We start from the raw sequence: 18811 nt of genomic DNA on the forward strand, positions 1-18811 counted from the left end.
CCCTCACACAGCCTCCCCATCACAGATCACACTGCCCCCTCATACATTCTCACCTTCTCATAGATCACACTGCCCCCACACACATATGTACATACAGTGGACAGCTCGGCGCTGGACTTAAATCAAACACCCTCTGTATAGAGGTGATCTATATTGGTAAGACCGTTTGCATTAAATTCCCAAATGTTTCTTCTTGTACTACATATAACAAAAGGAATCACACTTACAGTAGAACCCCCTTGGTTCATGCACATAAAGGTATCTTTCTCCGTAGTGGGATCTCTCCTCCACTTGACTTAATTCACTGCAAATGCTGGCAGTCATGAACCCTTCGTGCAGCACAGATACTGTATCTACCCTTAATCAATGCTCCCTGTGGCATGAACCCCGCTAAATGTCATCCATTCATGAAAATCATGCAAGACGGAAAACTGAGGTAAGTATTAAAACTAGAGATGTGCGGCTGGCACTTTTCGTGTTTTGTTTTTGGTTCTAATTCCACTTTCGTGTTTTAGTTTTGGCTTGGTTTTGCCAAAACCACCCTTTTATGTTTTGGGTCTGGATGATTTTTGAAAAAACCATAACAGCTAAAATCACAGAATTTGGGGGTAATTTTGCTCCTACTGTATTATTAACATCAATAACATTAATGTCCACTCATTTCCAGTCTATTCTGGACACCTCACAATATTGTTTTTAGGCCTAAAAGTTGCATTGAGGTGGCTGTATGACCAAGCTAAGCGACACAAGTGTGAAGCACAAACACCTGGCCCATCTAGGAGTGGCACTGCAGTGTCAGACAGGATGGCACTTTTCAAAAACTAGGCCCCAAACAGCACCTCATGCAAAGATATAGAAGAGGTGCAATGAGGTAGCTGTATGACTAAGCCAAGCGACACAAACAATTCTTACTGGAATTATACGTCCAAATCACTGGAATTAAATGGCAAAATCACTGGAATTATACTACAAAATCACTGTAATTATACGTCCAAATCACTGGAATTATACATCCAAATCACTGGAATTATACATCCAAATCACTGGAATTAAATGTCAAAATCACTGGAATTATACGTCCAAATCACTGGAATTATACGTCCAAATCACTGGAATTATACGTCCAAATCACCGGAATTATACGTCCAAATCTCTGGAATTAAATGGCAAAATCACTGGAATTATACTGCAAAATCACTGGAATTATACGTCCAAATCATGGGAATTATAATGTCCAAATCATGGGAATTATATGTCCAAATCACTGGAATTAAATTGCAAAATCACTGGACTTAAATGGCAAAATCACTGTAATTATACTGCAAAATCACTGGAATTATACGTCCTAATCACTGGAATTAAATGGCAAAATCTCGGTATCGCCTGCCTGGTGAAGTGGAATCTAAATTGGATTTGGTACCGGGGACACAATACCGCCATCAATTGTCTAAATCCCACTGCACTAATGGCGGATACCGGATGCACGTCTAACACCAACATAAGTGACAAGGACTCAATTATGAGGGCTTCCATCATCATGTGAAGCTAAACCACAAGTCATGAACATAGGCCAGGGCCTCAGATGTTCCTTGCCACTCCGTGTCGTAAATGGCATATTGGCAAGTTTACGTTTCTTCTCAGACCATTTAAATTTCTTTCTTTGGGTCTTTTTACTGAACTTTGGCTTTTTGGATTTTACATGCCCTCTACTATCACATTGGGCATCGGCCTTGGCAGACGACGATGGCATTTCATCGTCTATGTCATAGCTAGTGGCAGCAGCTTCAGCACTAGGAGGAAGTGGTTCTTGATCTTTCCCTATTTTATCCTCCAAATTTTTGTTATTCATTATTTTTCTGGAGTTATATAACACAATATGCGGCACAGGAATGACTGATGGCTGATGCAGAGGACACTACCATTGGTCTGATGCAGGACAACACAGCTAATTATACAGCAGCACTGGGCATATGGCAGCAGATGACACCACCACTGTGAATGGTAACTTGACTTACTGATGCACAAGACACTAGCAATGGTCTGATGCAGGACAACACAGATAATTAATTATACAGCAGCACTGCGCATATGGCAGCAGATGACACCACCACTGTGGAATGGTCACTGGACTGACTGATGCCCAGAACACTACCACTGGTCTGATGCAGGACAACATAGCAACACTGTAAGGGACTTATTATACAGCACCACTGGACATATGGCAGCAGAGGACACCACCACTGTGAATGGTCACTGGACTGACTGATGCCCAGAACACTACCACTGGTCTGATGCAGGACAACATAGCAACACTGTAAGGGACTTATTATACAGCAGCACTGGACATATGGCAGCAGAGGACACCACCACTGTGACTGATGCAGCACAACACACCACCACTGAACTGATGCAGCACAACACAGCACCACTGGACAACACTGGACATATGGCAGCAGAGGACACAAGCACTGTGACTAGACAGATTCAGCACAAGACACGGACACTGAGAGAACGGAGACACGTCCTCTCTCTACACTCTCCAATGCCGGAGTGAAAATGGCGGGGACGATCGGCTCCTTATATGGAATCCAAACCCCGTGAGAATCCGACAGATTCAGAACCAAACCCGCTCATCTCTAATTAAAACAAAATACATTTATTAAAAATGACAATACCCAACATGGGTTCATTCTTAAAAACAAATAGTACATAACCGGCGGTGATGCCCACGTACCCCCTCCTGGGGGAGGCTGCGCTCACAGACTCAGGACTTCCCGGTTGCCCTGAGTAGGATGGATCGGCAACAGCCTCAGGCAGATGGAGAGAGATCACCGCAGTAATCACAGATCTGTCTCCGTCCAGCACATCAACGCATTTCAGAGTCACCTCCTTCGTCCCTCCTTTGCCCCACACACCTCCTTCGCCCCACACACAGCCCACCCTCACAGATCATGCTGGACCCTCAAATAGCCTGTCCCCTGACAGATCACACTTTCCCCTCACACAGCCTCCCAGTCACAGATCACATTGCCCCCTCAAACAACCTCCACCCCGACAGTTCACTCTGCCCCCCAGGCCTTTCCCTCACAGATCACACTGTACCCTCATACAGTATTAGCCATTGTTACTGGATATTACAGCAATAGAGAGGCAACAGTATTTTGTTGGGGATATCCACAGAAATGTGAGTACTAACAGTTTTGGAGGGCCCTCCTAGTTTTTTCTTGATTGTCACAGGTAAGATTCGGACTGGGGTAGCTGTATTAAGCCTGGAGACAGCATAAGGAAGTGATAAACCAGTGAAAACTTCAAGGTGATAAACACACCAGCCAGTCAGCTCTTAACTATTAATCAACATATTGGAGCTGATTGGCTGGTGCGTTTATCACCTTCCATTTATCACTGGTTTATCACTTCCTTATGCCTTCTCCAGGTTAATACATTTGCCCCAGTGCTCCCAAAGTTTCTGATATGGTCACAGAGCAGCTGCGGCTCTTTTGGTTTCCTTATTAATGGGAGACAATCTGTGACTTTTTCTTGTCTCTGCATCTTGGTTGACACGGATCTATCTGACTCATCTCTTTGTGAGGCTAGGATTAGCTGTACTTGATAAATCTGTAGACAGTTCTTCTCACATGGGCTCCCAATAGTGGAGCTTAGCAGCCACCAGCCAGTGGAATTATCTACCTCTTAGGAGAGGATAGACAAACAATGCATATCAGACAGCACACAGATCCACCAAGTGCAACGTGTCCACAGCCGCACACTGAACCAATGAGTGCAGTGTGTCTTTGGCTGATAAAAGATCCAGGAAAAGGAGCTCTGTTGCAGTTTATTCAACTAACCACTACACTAAGCGTATACAGCAAACTGCACTCCAGCAACCACCATATGGTCTTCCATTAGCAGAATCAGGAATAGAGTCTACACATCTCTGCAAATCTGGCCACCTATTCAGTGGACCTGTTGAGTGCCAATGAGTGTGCATACACACTGACAGTCGTCCATGCCAACAGCTATTATGAGTTAATACTAACAGGTGTTTAAATCTACAACTGCTGTGGGCTTACATTCTGCCCCGACAGCCACATATCATTTAATGCATCAAGGGAGGCACTGACACAATTGCCGTCTACTTGGAGATCATACAGTAGTCGGTTGCCCTATTTGGGATCCAGACTTTAGATCGACAATGTCTAGGTCGACAGTCAATAAGACAACACCATATGATAGACATACATTAGGTTGACATTGACAAAAGGTCCATATGGAGTCGACCTAATGACTGTTGATCTAGACATTGTAGATCTTCTATACCACAGCCACTATTTAAAGTGATTGGATTTCATAGCAGCTTTCTCCAGCAGTTACACAAGCTTTTACCAAGATGATCGGGAGTTCAACTACAGCATCTTTCTCTTTGGGGACTTGGGCCCTCATTCAGCTAATTTAGCAAATCTGCAACTGCTATCACTCACATGCTGGGTGCCGCCCAGCACAGGGCAGGGTCAGCAATCACGTCGCTGAATAAGGGAAGCCACCCTGCCTCCACACCCTGGCTGTGAAGGCAGTTGGGCCACCGCCATTTTCTCCATCGTGTGAAGTCACATGGCTGCCCCAAAAATGGCCTGGACACGCCCCTGCAATGTGACACCACCGCTCCTGACCACCCTGTGAATGCCTCAGCCTGTCGATCAGGCAGAGGCATTCGCATTACTGAGATGCAATCTCATCTCCCTGCCTGCGCATGTGCATTGCGGGCCCTGCATGTGTGCACTGCGCCAATATTCGGGAGTATGCGACCACATCTCACATGCAATGCATACTAAGGCCCTTGGCCCAACAGTTTACAGCTCTCCAATTACTACTCTGAACTTACCTGCATTATCCATATTTGAATATATGAACATATTTGCCATCATTTTTAACTACAAATTTTTGAGGGATTCTGATATGGGTCATTAGTAGTTTTAGACTTGTTCTGGTCCATTAGAGACAATGTATTTAACACACTGTGCCTTTTAAAAGACTGCAATATTGCAATGATCAAAAACACAAAAACATCAACCAGGTGCTCTTAATAATACAATATATGTATACCGTTTATCACTGCTGCTTACTTTATTATGGGGAGGTTACCCCCATTTAACACATAAGGGGGGAAAAAGGTGGAAATAGCACAAAATAGTTGAAAATATAAATTTACTTAGAGTACAATAAAATAAATGTACACTATAGACCAAATATGACAGAATTGTCTCCAATAATATTATAAAATCAACACTTGTGCATGAAAGAAATATCCACCAACAGTTGCAGATGATGTAGCCATCTCCAAACTCAGCACTTGAAAAGTATCAATTTGTATCAAGTTAATAGTGGATATTTACAATGTATCAGTCCAGCTGATTTCAATAATCAGGATAAACCTTTAACAGTTCTTTAGCAGACAAATGTAATATAGAAGGTATCCGGCTTCATTGTGAGATTTATGCCAGCTACAGTAGGCATACTCACTAATCCACAGAGAATTTGAAGTGGTAGTTACCAAAAGCAACAGCTACTGACAACTTGGAGTAGCAAGTGACATTCTGTTTAATAAACAGTCAATGCAGCGACTTACTCCTTGGTGTATGAGGGACCTGGGTCCTAATATCCAAACGAGAAGAACCACTGTAAGTGGAAGACTGAAAGCCGTGTGTGGATCTATGTGAAGCCGATAAGGCGACCTAAGCGGTAATATCTAGGCGACACTGCAGTGAACAGCCTGCTTGACTCTGAGGGCTGCTGCTTGGTGGGCTGCTGCAGTGTACAGCCTGCTTGCCGCTGGGGCTGCTGTTCCGGTACATACAAGGAGTCATTCGGAGATCAGAGACTCTGAGATCCTTTCGCTCAGAGGAAGTTCATGAAGATACTTTAACATGTTTCTCGCCGGTAATACACTGGCCATTTCTTCAGAAGGAGCGATCCTCATTGGTAACCAATATATACATGTGCTATCAATCAGGTTAATATAGAAAAGGTGTGTGTAAACACTTGATTGGATTGTTTCCTTAATAGTTGTCAATTCCGATAAATTGATACACAGCAAAATGATATATATATAGGATTGGTTATTTGTATTTATTTGTATTTTTTCATTGTTATGTTTATTATTACATTTCTTGTTGCTACAATCATGATTTTATTGAATACTAGCTGAATACCCGTGCTTCGCTATGGAATTTCAAGTATTTACGTGCGTATAACTTTCATTTTGAAGGACTTCCTGGTAAACGAAGACCACCCATCCCTCAACAAGGCAGCAGCCAGCAGCACCCGGGTGGAGCAGCCCAGAGATGGAGGGGACGCCCGCTTCAGGGAACCTCCTGTGATCACCCCCTCCCCAAGCCGGACACAGCAGCCAGCGTCAGGAAAACTGGGGTGGATACATCTGCATTACCCAGGAGCGGTGCCTCTGTGTTCCCCCGGTGTCAGTGGACTGTACAGTGACAGTAGTAGTTATAGAGGCAGCGGCTGTGCCGGGCGGTGGTCACAGTGAGCAGCCACTCTGGTGCGATTTGTCATCACTGCTGCTGTGTTGCCGGGGACGGAGCTGCATCGCGCTGCTGCAGATCAGCTAGTGGAAAGCGAGTAGTGGAGCGGAGGGAGGATGTTAAACGTGGAGAGCCTGGACCGGGTGGATCTGTGTGAGAGTCTGTTGATGTGGGTAAGTGTGGAAGCAGCAGCAGCAGGGCTGCCTAATCCCCCACCTCCAGGCCCTGCACACACTGCCGACTGCTGTCATTGTTTCATCACCTGAGCCGGGTGTAGTCTATGCGGGAGCTGTTCCCCCAGGGGTCACTGTGTAATGGGCCTCTGGGCTACATACCTGTCAGTTTGATGCTTATAGTGCCAGCATAATATGACACTAATGTTGGACATTTTATTTTTCACCCCTTCTCCTCCCCCATGCTGATGGCGGCTCATCTCAGCAACCCTGAAAAGTATGGATTTTTACATGTCACTTCCTTCCCACCCCCACCCCTAGGGGTGCTAGGGGTGTCTTACACCCACAGTATTTCTTTTCAGATTGTGGGCCAGATGCATCATCGCTTGAATAGTGATAAAATGAAGAGTGAAAAAGTACCAGCCAATCAGCTCCTAACTGCCATTTTTCAAACCCAGCCTGTGACATGGCAGTAAGGACCTTATTGGCTGGTATTTTTTCACTCTCCATTTTATCGCTTTCCAAGCGTTGATGCATCTAGCCCTGTAAGTCATATGTGTACCAAGTTTGGTGTAAATTGCTTCAGGTATTCCAGAGTTATGCCTGAAAACTATGGATTTTTTCATGTCATCCCCTTCCCACCCCCACCCCTAGGGGTGCTAGGGGTGTCTTACCCCCACAGTATTTTTTATTTCTCTGACGTCCTAGTGGATGCTGGGGACTCCGTAAGGACCATGGGGATAGACGGCTCCGCAGGAGACTGGGCACATCTAAAGAAAGATTTAGGTCTATCTGGTGTGCACTGGCTCCTCCCCCTATGACCCTCCTCCAAGCCTCAGTTAGATTTCTGTGCCCGGCCGAGCTGGATGCACACTAGGGGCTCTCCTGAGCTCCTAGAAAGAAAGTATAGTTTAGGTTTTTTATTTTACAGTGAGACCTGCTGGCAACAGGCTCACTGCAGCGAGGGACTAAGGGGAGAAGAAGCGAACCTACCTAAGTGGTGGTAGCTTGGGCTTCTTAGGCTACTGGACACCATTAGCTCCAGAGGGATTGCACACAGGACCCGACCTCGTCGTCCGTTCCCGGAGCCGCGCCGCCGTCCCCCTTACAGAGCCAGAAGCAAGAAGGTCCGGAAAATCGGCGGCTGAAGACTTCTGTCTTCTCCAAGGTAGCGCACAGCACTGCAGCTGTGCGCCATTGCTCCTCATGCACACCACACACTTCGGTCACTGATGGGTGCAGGGCGCTGGGGGGGGGGCGCCCTGAGCAGCAATATTAACACCTTGGCTGGCAAAACTGACACCATATATAGCCCCAGAGGATATATAGGTGTAAATTACCCCTGCCAGAATAACACAAAAAGCGGGAGAAAGCCCGCCGAAAAAGGGGCGGAGCCATCTCCCTCAGCACACTGGCGCCATTTTCCCTCACAGCTCCGCTGGAAGGATCGCTCCCTGGCTCTCCCCGGCAGTCCTGCACTACAGAAAGGGTAAAAAAGAGAGGGGGGGGCACAAATTTAGGCGCAGTATAATATATATATGCAGCTATAAGGGAAAACACTCTTTATAGGTGATATCCCTGTGGTATATAGCGCTCTGGTGTGTGCTGGCATACTCTCCCTCTGTCTCCCCAAAGGGCTTTGTGGGGTCCTGTCCTCTGTCAGAGCATTCCCTGTGTGTGTGCTGTGTGTCGGTACCGCTGTGTCGACATGTATGATGAGGAAAATGATGTGGAGGCAGAGCAAATGCCTGTAAATGTGTTGTCGACACCTGTGTGGATGGACTTATGGAAGGAATTACGTGACAGTGTCAGCTCCTTACATAAAAGGTTTGACGACATAGGACAGCCGGCTACTCAGCTTGTGACTGTTCCAACGTCTCAAATGTCATCAGGGGTTTTAAAACGCCCGCTACCTCAGATGGCAGACACAGATGTCGACACGGATACCGACTCCAGTGTCGACGACGATGAGACTAGTGTACCCTCCAATAAGGCCACCCCGTTACATGATTGAGACAATGAAAAATGTATTACACATTTCTGATAGTACCCCAGGTACCACAAAAAAGGGTATTATGTTCGGTGAGAAAAAACTACCAGTAGTTTTTCCTGCATCTGAGGAATTAAATGAGGTGTGTGAGGTAGCCTGGACTTCCCCCGATAAGAAATTGATAATTTCTAAACGGTTATTGGCAGCGTACCCTTTCCCGCCAGAGGATAGGTCACGTTGGGAAACGTCCCCTAGGGTAGATAAAGCGCTTACACGTTTATCAAAACAGGTGGCACTACCGTCTCCGGATACGGCCGCCCTAAAGGATCCTGCTGATAGAAAGCAGGAGGCTACCCTAAAAGCTATATATACACACACGGGCATTATATTGCGACCAGCGATTGCATCAGCATGGATGTGCAGTGCTGCTGCTGCGTGGTCAGATTCCCTGTCGGATAATATTGATACCATGGATAGGGACACTATTTTGCTGACAGTAGAGCATATAAAGGACGCTGTCTTATACATGCGTGATGCACAGAGGGATATTTGCCGGCTGGCATCAAAAATAAGCGCAATGTCCATTGCCGCCAGAAGGGGGTTATGGACTCGTCAGTGGTCAGGTGATGCCGATTCAAAAAGGCACATGGAAGTTTTGCCTTATAAGGGGGTGGAACTGTTTGGGGATGGTCTTTCAGACCTCGTTTCCACAGCTACGGCTGGGAAATCGACATTTTTGCCACAGGCTACCCCACAGCAAAAGAAGGCACCGTATTATCAAGTACAGTCCTTTCGGCCCCATAAACACAAGAGGGCTCGAGGCGCATCCTTTCTGCCGAGAGGCAAAGGTAGAGGGAAAAAGCTGCAGCATACAGCCAGTTCCCAAGAGCAAAAGTCCTCCCCCGCGTCCGGTAAGTCCACAGCATGACGCTGGGGCTTCACAGGCGGATCCGGTGGGGGCCCGTCTCAGAAATTTCAGCACACAGTGGGCTCTCTCACAGGTGGATCCCTGGGCCCTTCAAGTAGTATCTCAGGGGTACAGGCTGGAATTCGAGACGTCCCCCCCCCCCCCCGCCGTTTTCTAAAATCTGCCTTACCAGCAACTCCCTCTGCCAGGGAGGCAGTGTTGGTGGCTATCCAAAAACTGTATTCACAGCAAGTGATTGTCAAGGTACCCCTCCTTCAGCAAGGGAAGGGTTACTATTCCACAGTGTTTGTGGTACCGAAACCGGACGGTTCGGTGAGACCTATCTTAAATCTAAAATCCTTGAACACTTATATCAAAAGGTTCAAGTTCAAGATGGAATCGCTCAGGGCGGTTATTGCGAGCCTGGACGAGGGGGATTATATGGTCTCCCTGGACATCAAGGATGCGTACCTGCATGTCCCCATTTACCCTACTCACCAGGAGTACCTCAGATTTGTGGTACAGGACTGTCATTATCAATTCCAGACGCTGCCGTTTGGGTTATCCACGGCACTGAGGGTCTTTACCAAGGTAATGGCCGAAATGATGATACTCCTTCGCAAGAAGGGAGTTTTAATTATCCCGTACTCGGACGATCTCCTGATAAAGGCGAGGTCCAGGGAACAGTTGGTAGTGGGGGTAGCACTTTCTCGGGAAGTGCTACAACAGCACGGCTGGATTCTCAATATTCCAAAGTCACAGCTGGTCCCGACGACACGTCTTCTGTTCCAGGGAATGATTCTGGAAACAGACCAGAAAAAAGTGTTTCTTCCAGTGGAAAAAGCCGAGGAGTTGTCATCTCTAGTCAGAGACCTCCTAAAACCGGGACAGGTGTCGGTACATCAATGCACACGAGTCCTGGGAAAAATGGTAGCTTCGTACGTAGCAATTCCATTCGGAAGGTTCCACGCAAGGACTTTCCAGTAGGACCTGTTGGACAAATGGTCCGGGTCCCATCTCCAGATGCAACAGCGGATAACCCTGTCGGCAAGGACCAGGGTATCGCTGCTGTGGTGGCTGCAGAGGGCTCATCTACTAGAGGGCCGCAGATTCGGAATACAGGACTGGGTCCTGGTGACCACGGATGCCAGCCTTCGGGGCTGGGGCGCAGTCACACAGGGAAGAAATTTCCAAGGACTGTGGTCAAATCAGGAGATTTCGCTTCACATAAATATTCTAGAGCTAAGGGCCATTTACAATGCCCTAAGCCAAGCAAGGCCCCTGCTTCAGAACCAGCCGGTACTGATCCAATCAGACAACATCACGGCGGTCGCCCATGTAAACAGACAGGGCGGCACAAGAAGCAGGAGGGCAATGGCAGAAGCCACAAGGATTCTCCGATGGGCGGAGAATCATGTGTTAGCACTGACAGCAGTGTTCATTCCGGGAGTGGACAACTGGGAAGCAGACTTCCTCAGCAGGCACGACCTCCACCCGGGAGAATGGGGACTTCATCCAGAAGTCTTCCAAATGCTGGTAAACCGGTGGGAAAGACCACAGGTGGACATGATGGCGTCCCGCCTCAACAAAAAGCTAAAAAGATATTGCGCCAGGTCAAGGGACCCTCAGGCGATCGCTGTGGACGCTCTAGTAACACCGTGGGTGTACCAGTCGGTTTATGTGTTTCCTCCTCTGCCTCTCATTCCCAAGGTACTGAGAATAATATGAAGGCGAGGAGTGAAAACTATACTCGTGGTTCCGGATTGGCTAAGAAGAGCTTGGTACCCGGAACTTCAAGAGATGCTTTCAGAGGACCCTTGGCCTCTGCCGCTCAGACAGGACCTGCTGCAGCAGGGGCCCTGTCTGTTCCAAGACTTACCGCGGCTACGTTTGACGGCATGGCGGTTGAACACCGGATCCTGAAGGAAAAGGGCATTCCGGAGGAAGTCATCCCTACCCTGATCAAAGCCAGGAAGGATGTCACCGCAAAACATTATCACCGCATTTGGCGGAAATATGTTGCTTGGTGTGAGGCCAGGAAGGCCCCAACGGAGGAATTTCAACTGGGTCGATTCCTGCATTTCCTGCAAGCAGGGGTAACGTTGGGCCTTAAATTGGGGTCCATTAAAGTCCAGATTTCGGCCCTGTCGATTTTCTTCCAGAAAGAACTGGCTTCACTGCCTGAAGTTCAGACTTTTGTCAAAGGAGTTCTGCGTATTCAGCCTTCTTTTGTTCCCCCAGTGGCACCTTGGGATCTCAATGTGGTTTTGGAGTTCCTGAAATCACATTGGTTTGAACCACTTAAGACTGTGGATTTGAAGTATCTCACGTGGAAAGTGGTCATGCTGTTGGCTCTGGCTTCGGCCAGGCGTGTGTCAGAATTGACGGCTTTGACCTATAAAAGCCCTTATCTGATTTTCCATATGGATAGGGCAGAGTTGAGGACTCGTCCTCAGTTTCTCCCGAAGGTGGTATCAGCGTTTCACTTGAACCAGCCTATTGTGGTGCCTGCGGCTACTAGGAACTTGGAGGATTCCAAGTTACTGGACGTAGTCAGGGCCCTGAAAATGTATGTTTCCAGGACGGCTGGAGTCAGGAAAACTGACTCGCTGTTTATCCTGTATGCACCCAACAAGCTGGGTGCTCCTGCTTCTAAGCAGACTATCGCGCGCTGGATTTGTAGCACTATTCAGCTGGCGCATTCTGCGGTGGGACTACCGCAGCCTAAATCTGTAAAGCCCATTCCACAAGGAAGGTGGGCTCATCTTGGGCGGCTGCCCGAGGGGTCTCGGCTTTACAACTTTGCCGAGCTGCTACTTGGTCAGGGGCAAACACGTTTGCAAAATTCTACAAATTTGATACCCTGGCTGAGGAGGACCTTGAGTTCTCTCATTCGGTGTTGCAGAGTCATCCGCACTCTCCCGCCCATTTGGGAGCTTTGGTATAATCCCCATGGTCCTTACGGAGTCCCCAGCATCCACTAGGACGTCAGAGAAAATAAGAATTTACTCACCGGTAATTCTATTTCTCGTAGTCCGTAGTGGATGCTGGGCGCCCATCCCAAGTGCGGATTGTCTGCAATACTTGTAAATAGTTATTGTTACACAAATCGTGTTGTCATTGCGAGCCATCTGTTCAGAGGCTCCGTTGTTATCATACTGTTAACCGGGGTTCCTATCACGAGTTATACGGTGTGATTGGTGTGGCTGGTATGAGTCTTACCCGGGATTCAAAATCCTTCCTTATTGTGTCAGCTCTTCCGGGCACAGTGTCCTAACTGAGGCTTGGAGGAGGGTCATAGTGGGAGGAGCCAGTGCACACCAGATAGACCTAAATCTTTCTTTAGATGTGCCCAGTCTCCTGCGGAGCCGTCTATCCCCATGGTCCTTACGGAGTCCCCAGCATCCACTACGGACTACGAGAAATAGAATTACCGGTGAGTAAATTCTTATTTTTATTTTTTTCAGATTTTAAGTCATATGTGTACCAAGTTTGGTGTAAATTGCTCCAGGCATTCCAGAGTTATGCTGGAACATACATACATACATACATACATACATACATACATACATACATACATACATACATACATATACTGTACACATACACACACACACACATACATACATACATACATACATACATACATTTTTATATATATATAGATACAGTACATATGTCGTACTAAAAAAATACTACCTTATGTATCAATAAATGTAAACTGTTTTATCTTCTAGTACAGGGGTGTCAAACTCAAATTCATCGGGGGCCGCATCAGCAGTTTGGTCCCCATCAAAGGGCCGGTTGTATCTGTAGGTCTATCCAAAATTTACCGCTCCACCTGCCTTATATGTGCCCAGCCATCTGCCCCCTTTTAAAGTGCCCAGCCATGTGCCCCCTTTTATAGTGCCCAGCCATGTGCCCCCTTTTATAGTGCACAGGTCCCCATTTTACACATTGCGGCAGGCACAGGTCCCCATTTTACACATTGTGGCAGGCACAGGTCCCCATTTTACACACAGCGGCAGGTACAGGTCCCCATTTTACACATTGTGGCAGGCACAGGTCCCCATTTTACACATAGCGGCAGGTACAGGTCCCCATTTTACACATTGTGGCAGGCACAGGTCCCCATTTTACACATTGTGGCAGGCACAGGTCCCCATTTTACACATAGCGGCAGGTACAGGTCCCCATTTTACACATTGTGGCAGGCACAGGTCCCCATTTTACACATTGTGGCAGGCACAGGTCCCCATTTTACACATAGCGGCAGGTACAGGTCCCCATTTTACACATTGTGGCAGGCACAGGTCCCCATTTTACACATTGTGGCAGGTGGTGGAAGGAGGGAGAGAGAGAGAAAGAGAGGAAGGGAGAGGGGCTGACTTACATTTGAAGCGGTTCTCGCCGCTCTTCAGCCGCCTCTCCCTCCTCGTCTGCGCGGCTCCCTTCTCCCTCCTCCGACGGGGTTTCGTTGAATGACGCGTTTGCGCCGTGACGTCACGACGCAATCGCGTCATTCCGCGAAACCCCGCCCCCCCCCGAGCTGGGCACTCGGGAGAAGGGGGTTTCATGGCGGCGGCACCGCGGGCCATCAGACGAGGTCTGGCGGGCCGGATTTGGCCCGCGGGCCTTGTCTTTGACACCCCTGTTCTAGTACTACCAGTACAGTTTCTGTCTTTGTATGGTGGTGTGTATGTGGCGCATGCTCATGTGTCCATGACTACACACTCCCATACATATTTTCTATTTCTCCTCTCCACAAACCATCACAGATTATAATTTTGGCTGATACTTTTCCTTACTTTTTCCCCCAGATAGCTGCAGATCATGTCTTGTACTTCTTGTGGCGGTAGAAACCTGTATTTTTGATAGCAGTATGCATGTTCGTTCCCTTCAAATAGTCGTGTGGACATTTTTAATTGAGTTAAATTACAACCTGAAATGATTTAAAAAAAAGTTAGTCTGTAGATCCAATGGTTTTAATACTTGTGTTTAAAGTACATATATTCTACAACTGCCTACACAGGGTTATGTGTCGATTCTTCAAATAATGAAGCATGGACTTACTGTAACTCCACATGACCATGATACTTTATATCATGAATATATTGCAAGATTATCATTATTCTAATTGTTTTTTATTTTGCCAGGACAGGCAGGGTAGTGGATACTTATCTTGAATGGAACCGATTAGGGCTATTTTATTGGTGCATTTGGTGCCTCTCTGTCACTCTGCTACTCTTGTACCCAGTCATCTGAATATAGCTGACTTTCATGTCGATCTATGCAAGGAGCTCCGTTTTCAATGTGCTCCCCTGTGTGTGTGAGCACCTGTGTCTTGGTCACTGTGCATTTCTGTACAGCTTCTTCCCCATGTATTAAGGAGTAGATGTGTGGCAAGTGACCTGTCATTATCATCACAGCTATCTTTAAGACAGAACGTGATGTGCTACCCAATGTATGCTACTGACCGTTCTGACAGCTGCAGCTATAAACTAAGTGAAGGTTCTGGAGTAGCCATCTCAGTCTCCTGACCTCAATATCATTGAGCCACTCTTGGAAGATCTCAAACGTGCAGTTCATGCAAGACAGCCCAAGAATTTACAGGAACTGGGGGCTTTTTGCCAAGAAGAATGGGCAGCTCTACCATCTGAGAAAATAAAGAGCCTCATCCACAACTACCACAAAAGACTTCAAGCTGTCATTGATGTTAAAAGGGGCAATGCACAGTATTAAGAACTGGGGTATGTAAACTTTTGATCAGGGTCATTTGGGTAGTTTCTGTTGCATTAGGATTTAAAAAGAGTAAACACAGTTGTTTGACAATAAATGGCTTCACCCAAACACTAACCATGAGTGAAAGAAAAGTTTGCGAGTTATCATTCATATTCTATGACAAATGGCCAGAAAATCACAAATTCTGCTAGGGTATGTAAACTTATGAGCACAACTGTAAGGGTAGCCCCCAGCCTGGCAGTGAAGGCAGTTGGACCGCCGCCATCTTATGCATTGCAGCAGCCCAGACCCACCCCCATTTTCACTGCCACGCCCCCACGACACCATTCTGCCCTATGAATGCTTTTGTCTGTCATTTGGACAGAGGCGATCGCATCTCCTGGGCCGCACACATGCACAATGGGCTCTGTGCATGCGCACAGTCCCAAAAATTGAGTAACTGCAATCGCATCACATTAACGATCACTACTGAAGGAGGCCCTTCTCACAAACATAAAATATGTCCTGAGAAAACTGAATTTTACTGCTTATGCAGAGTTGGCTACAGATTACATTTGTATACAGTGGGTTTTGTTTTACATACAAACTGCATCCCACTCACTTAGTAAAGCATGAATAATAACTGAAGTCAGTAATGAGACATGGGTGTTTGGACATACTTTATTGTTCTTAATTGATGCTAACTCATCTGTAATACAGTCTAATGGGTGAGTGGTCTTTCCTAGAGACCACAGCCAAGAGATGATGTGCTTCACAGCAAAACCAAGTTGTTGCTCCCAGGTGGAACTTGCTGAGTAGACCTAAGTTGACATAGTATGAAAGAATAAAATAATAGCTGAAAACATGCCATGGCCAGGTTGAGCACTACAGGTAGAGGGTCAGAAATGTAGCCAATATCACCATAAGAGGCAGGCTAGGTCAGGAATAACATTTTTTTTTTAAATAAAGTGGGGATACAATCACTGCAGATATCATAGCTGGACTAGGCATAGCCAGAAACAAAGAACACTGTAATGGGTAGACAATAAACAATGTACTAGCTGGACACAAATCAGAATATCTGTTAATTAGACATCATTTTACACAAGGTCAGAAGGCATAAAACCAACACACGGCCACATATTTTAGGTAAAAAAGAGTGGAGAGAGGTGCACACATATAAACTGGCATGTTATACACTAGAGCTTAATCCTTAGACACAGTAAGTTTGAATAACAAACCTGCTAAAGATGTTCATCATTTAGGATATGCAAAGCACTCTGAATAACAAACTGTTATAGTAAAATGAGATTAAAGTATGCTCTATTTTCCTTAATGAAATAATGAGCTGTCCTAGAGCATAGGAGACTTTGGATGGATGGTTTCAGGGAGAGGTTTCCAATACCTCATTATAATTTTACTGCATAGGAATTGCAAGGTAGGCTAATTTTGTGTGACAAATTTTTGTTACATGTATACAATTAATATATGTTACCTATATCCCATTTCATCATCATACTGTAGGTAATAATAGTATGTTTAAAAACTGTTTCCAATTAAAAAGGTGATAAAAATAAAAAATCCGGAGTCATGAATATGAAGTAAATTGATAGATGTAACATGCTCTGTTTATTAGTTGTGTGGTTTTCAGTTGCAAAATTTCCTATTGCATGTCTTTGTTTTCAGCTCATAACTACAGTATGATACAGATGTGTCCTGCTACATATTTCCTCCATACACCATGCAGCACGCCCTGCTATTTGCACCCTGCCATGCCACTGCTTGGCGTTCTAAGAAGTATCATGGTACAGTAAGTCACAATGTAACATACTGAGGCACTGGCAAAGCCAAATAGTGTAATACAACTTTCTGTCCACCGAATGTCACTTTTCCTAAACTGTAAGGCACATGCATTAAATAGTCAACAAGCTTCTGTAGTGCCACCCGCTGATTGGCTGACGGAAACAGTCTTTCATTACACTATACAGTAGAACTGAACAGCATTTTTACATAAATCCAGAGCTGCTTGTTTTTGTTTTCTGCTTGTTGGTTTGTAATAAAGGATGAAATAATTTTTTATGTTTTGCCATCCAGCTGCATTTTGTGCTAAACCGCTATAGACATTGTATAGTACACATTACAGGCCATGGTACATGGTTGAAAGACACAGGCAGTTTTTTATAAGGAGAGATAATTTCAGGTTCAATACTCTTAAAGTACTCTGCTCAACTTTATGTATTGCTCGGCACTTCCCACCTCCCTTTCTCTCTATGTTATGCCACCCAGCTGCATTAGACTCCAAACCACTATTGATATTGAATAGTACACATTACATGGTAAAAAGATGCATGCAAAACATGACATGTGTTTTGGCTGGCTTGCTTGTGTGGCTGAGTGGGTAAGGTGAGCGCCTTAAATTTATTTATTTATAGTTTCTTATATAACGCAGCATATTCCACTGCACTTCACAATTGGAAACAACAGTGATAAGAAAAGCTGGGTAATAACAGACAGACATAGATGTAGGAAGCACCTGCTGCAAGCCTACAATCTATAGGGAAATAGGAAGGCTGCACAAGGACAGGTGCTATCTGTAGCATAGTGGTCAAACCAGATTGCAAAGACAGTTCAGGATGTAATTAGATATAAATGTTTTTTTATGTTGGTGTGGTTTGGTTGATAGCTTTATATGTGCATATAAGTATTTTATATTGAATATGGTAGAATATAAGCAACCAATGGAGGGAAAAACAGAGTGAATTAGGAGACTATGAACTTCTTGCTAGAAAGATCAGCCTTGCAGTTACATTCAAAATGGATTGTAGTGGCAAGAGCATTTTCTTGGGAAGACCAGTAAGGAGACTATTGCAATAATCCAATGCGGGAGATAATGAGTGCATGGATTAGAGTCTTGTGTAAGATAAGGTTGTATATTTGTTATATTTTTTAGATGCATGTAACATGATTTAGCGAAAGATTGAATGTGTGGAACAATGGACAGTTCAGAGTCAAGGATGGGGTAGATTGTCAAATTGTCAAAAGTTATGGGGATTTGAGGTTGGTAACTACTCTTGGCTGAGGGGGGAAATATAATTATTCTGTTTTGGAAATGTTGAGTTTGAGCTGGTGAGATGACATTCAAGATGAAATAGTAGAAAGGCATTCAGAGACACGGACCAAAACCAATGGTGACAACTCTGGGGACAGAGAGATTTGAATATTTTCAATGTACAAATGATACTGAAATCTAAAAGAGCTGATTAGTTTGCCAAGAGATGAGGTATAGATTCAGAAAAATAGAGGACCTAAGACTGAGAGTTGTTGTTCTCCAAATGATAGAGGTAGCAAAGAGGAGGTGAAATCAGAGAAGCAACACTGACAGAGCGATTAGATAGGTAGGCTAGGAACCAAGAAAGGGCTGTATCCTGAAGACCTATGAATTGTAGTGTTTGTATGAGAAGAGAGTGGTCAACAGTGTCAAAAG

General features: G+C 45.6%; 1 protein-coding gene and 1 long non-coding RNA gene across 2 annotated transcripts in view; one reads left to right on the forward strand and one right to left on the reverse strand.

The window, feature by feature from the left end:
• The window catches only part of LOC134945094 (uncharacterized), an 89351-nt gene extending 82573 nt beyond the window's left edge, over nucleotides 1-6778 (forward strand). Inside the window, exon 4 of the long non-coding RNA XR_010182040.1 lies at nucleotides 6263-6778. This is a non-coding gene — a long non-coding RNA (uncharacterized LOC134945094). The remainder of the gene's footprint in view (nucleotides 1-6262) is intronic.
• LOC134945093 (putative methyltransferase DDB_G0268948) overlaps nucleotides 1-14545 on the reverse strand; it is a 182106-nt gene extending 167561 nt beyond the window's left edge. The window contains exon 1 of the mRNA XM_063934151.1: nucleotides 14415-14545. Coding sequence (XP_063790221.1) covers nucleotides 14415-14525 — 111 coding nt within the window. The 5' untranslated portion in view covers nucleotides 14526-14545. The remainder of the gene's footprint in view (nucleotides 1-14414) is intronic.
• Between the last annotated feature and the right edge of the window lie 4266 nt (nucleotides 14546-18811).

Source organism: Pseudophryne corroboree, chromosome 7 (assembly GCF_028390025.1).
Source record: "Pseudophryne corroboree isolate aPseCor3 chromosome 7, aPseCor3.hap2, whole genome shotgun sequence".
In the NCBI taxonomy this organism is placed as follows: domain Eukaryota; kingdom Metazoa; phylum Chordata; class Amphibia; order Anura; family Myobatrachidae; genus Pseudophryne; species Pseudophryne corroboree.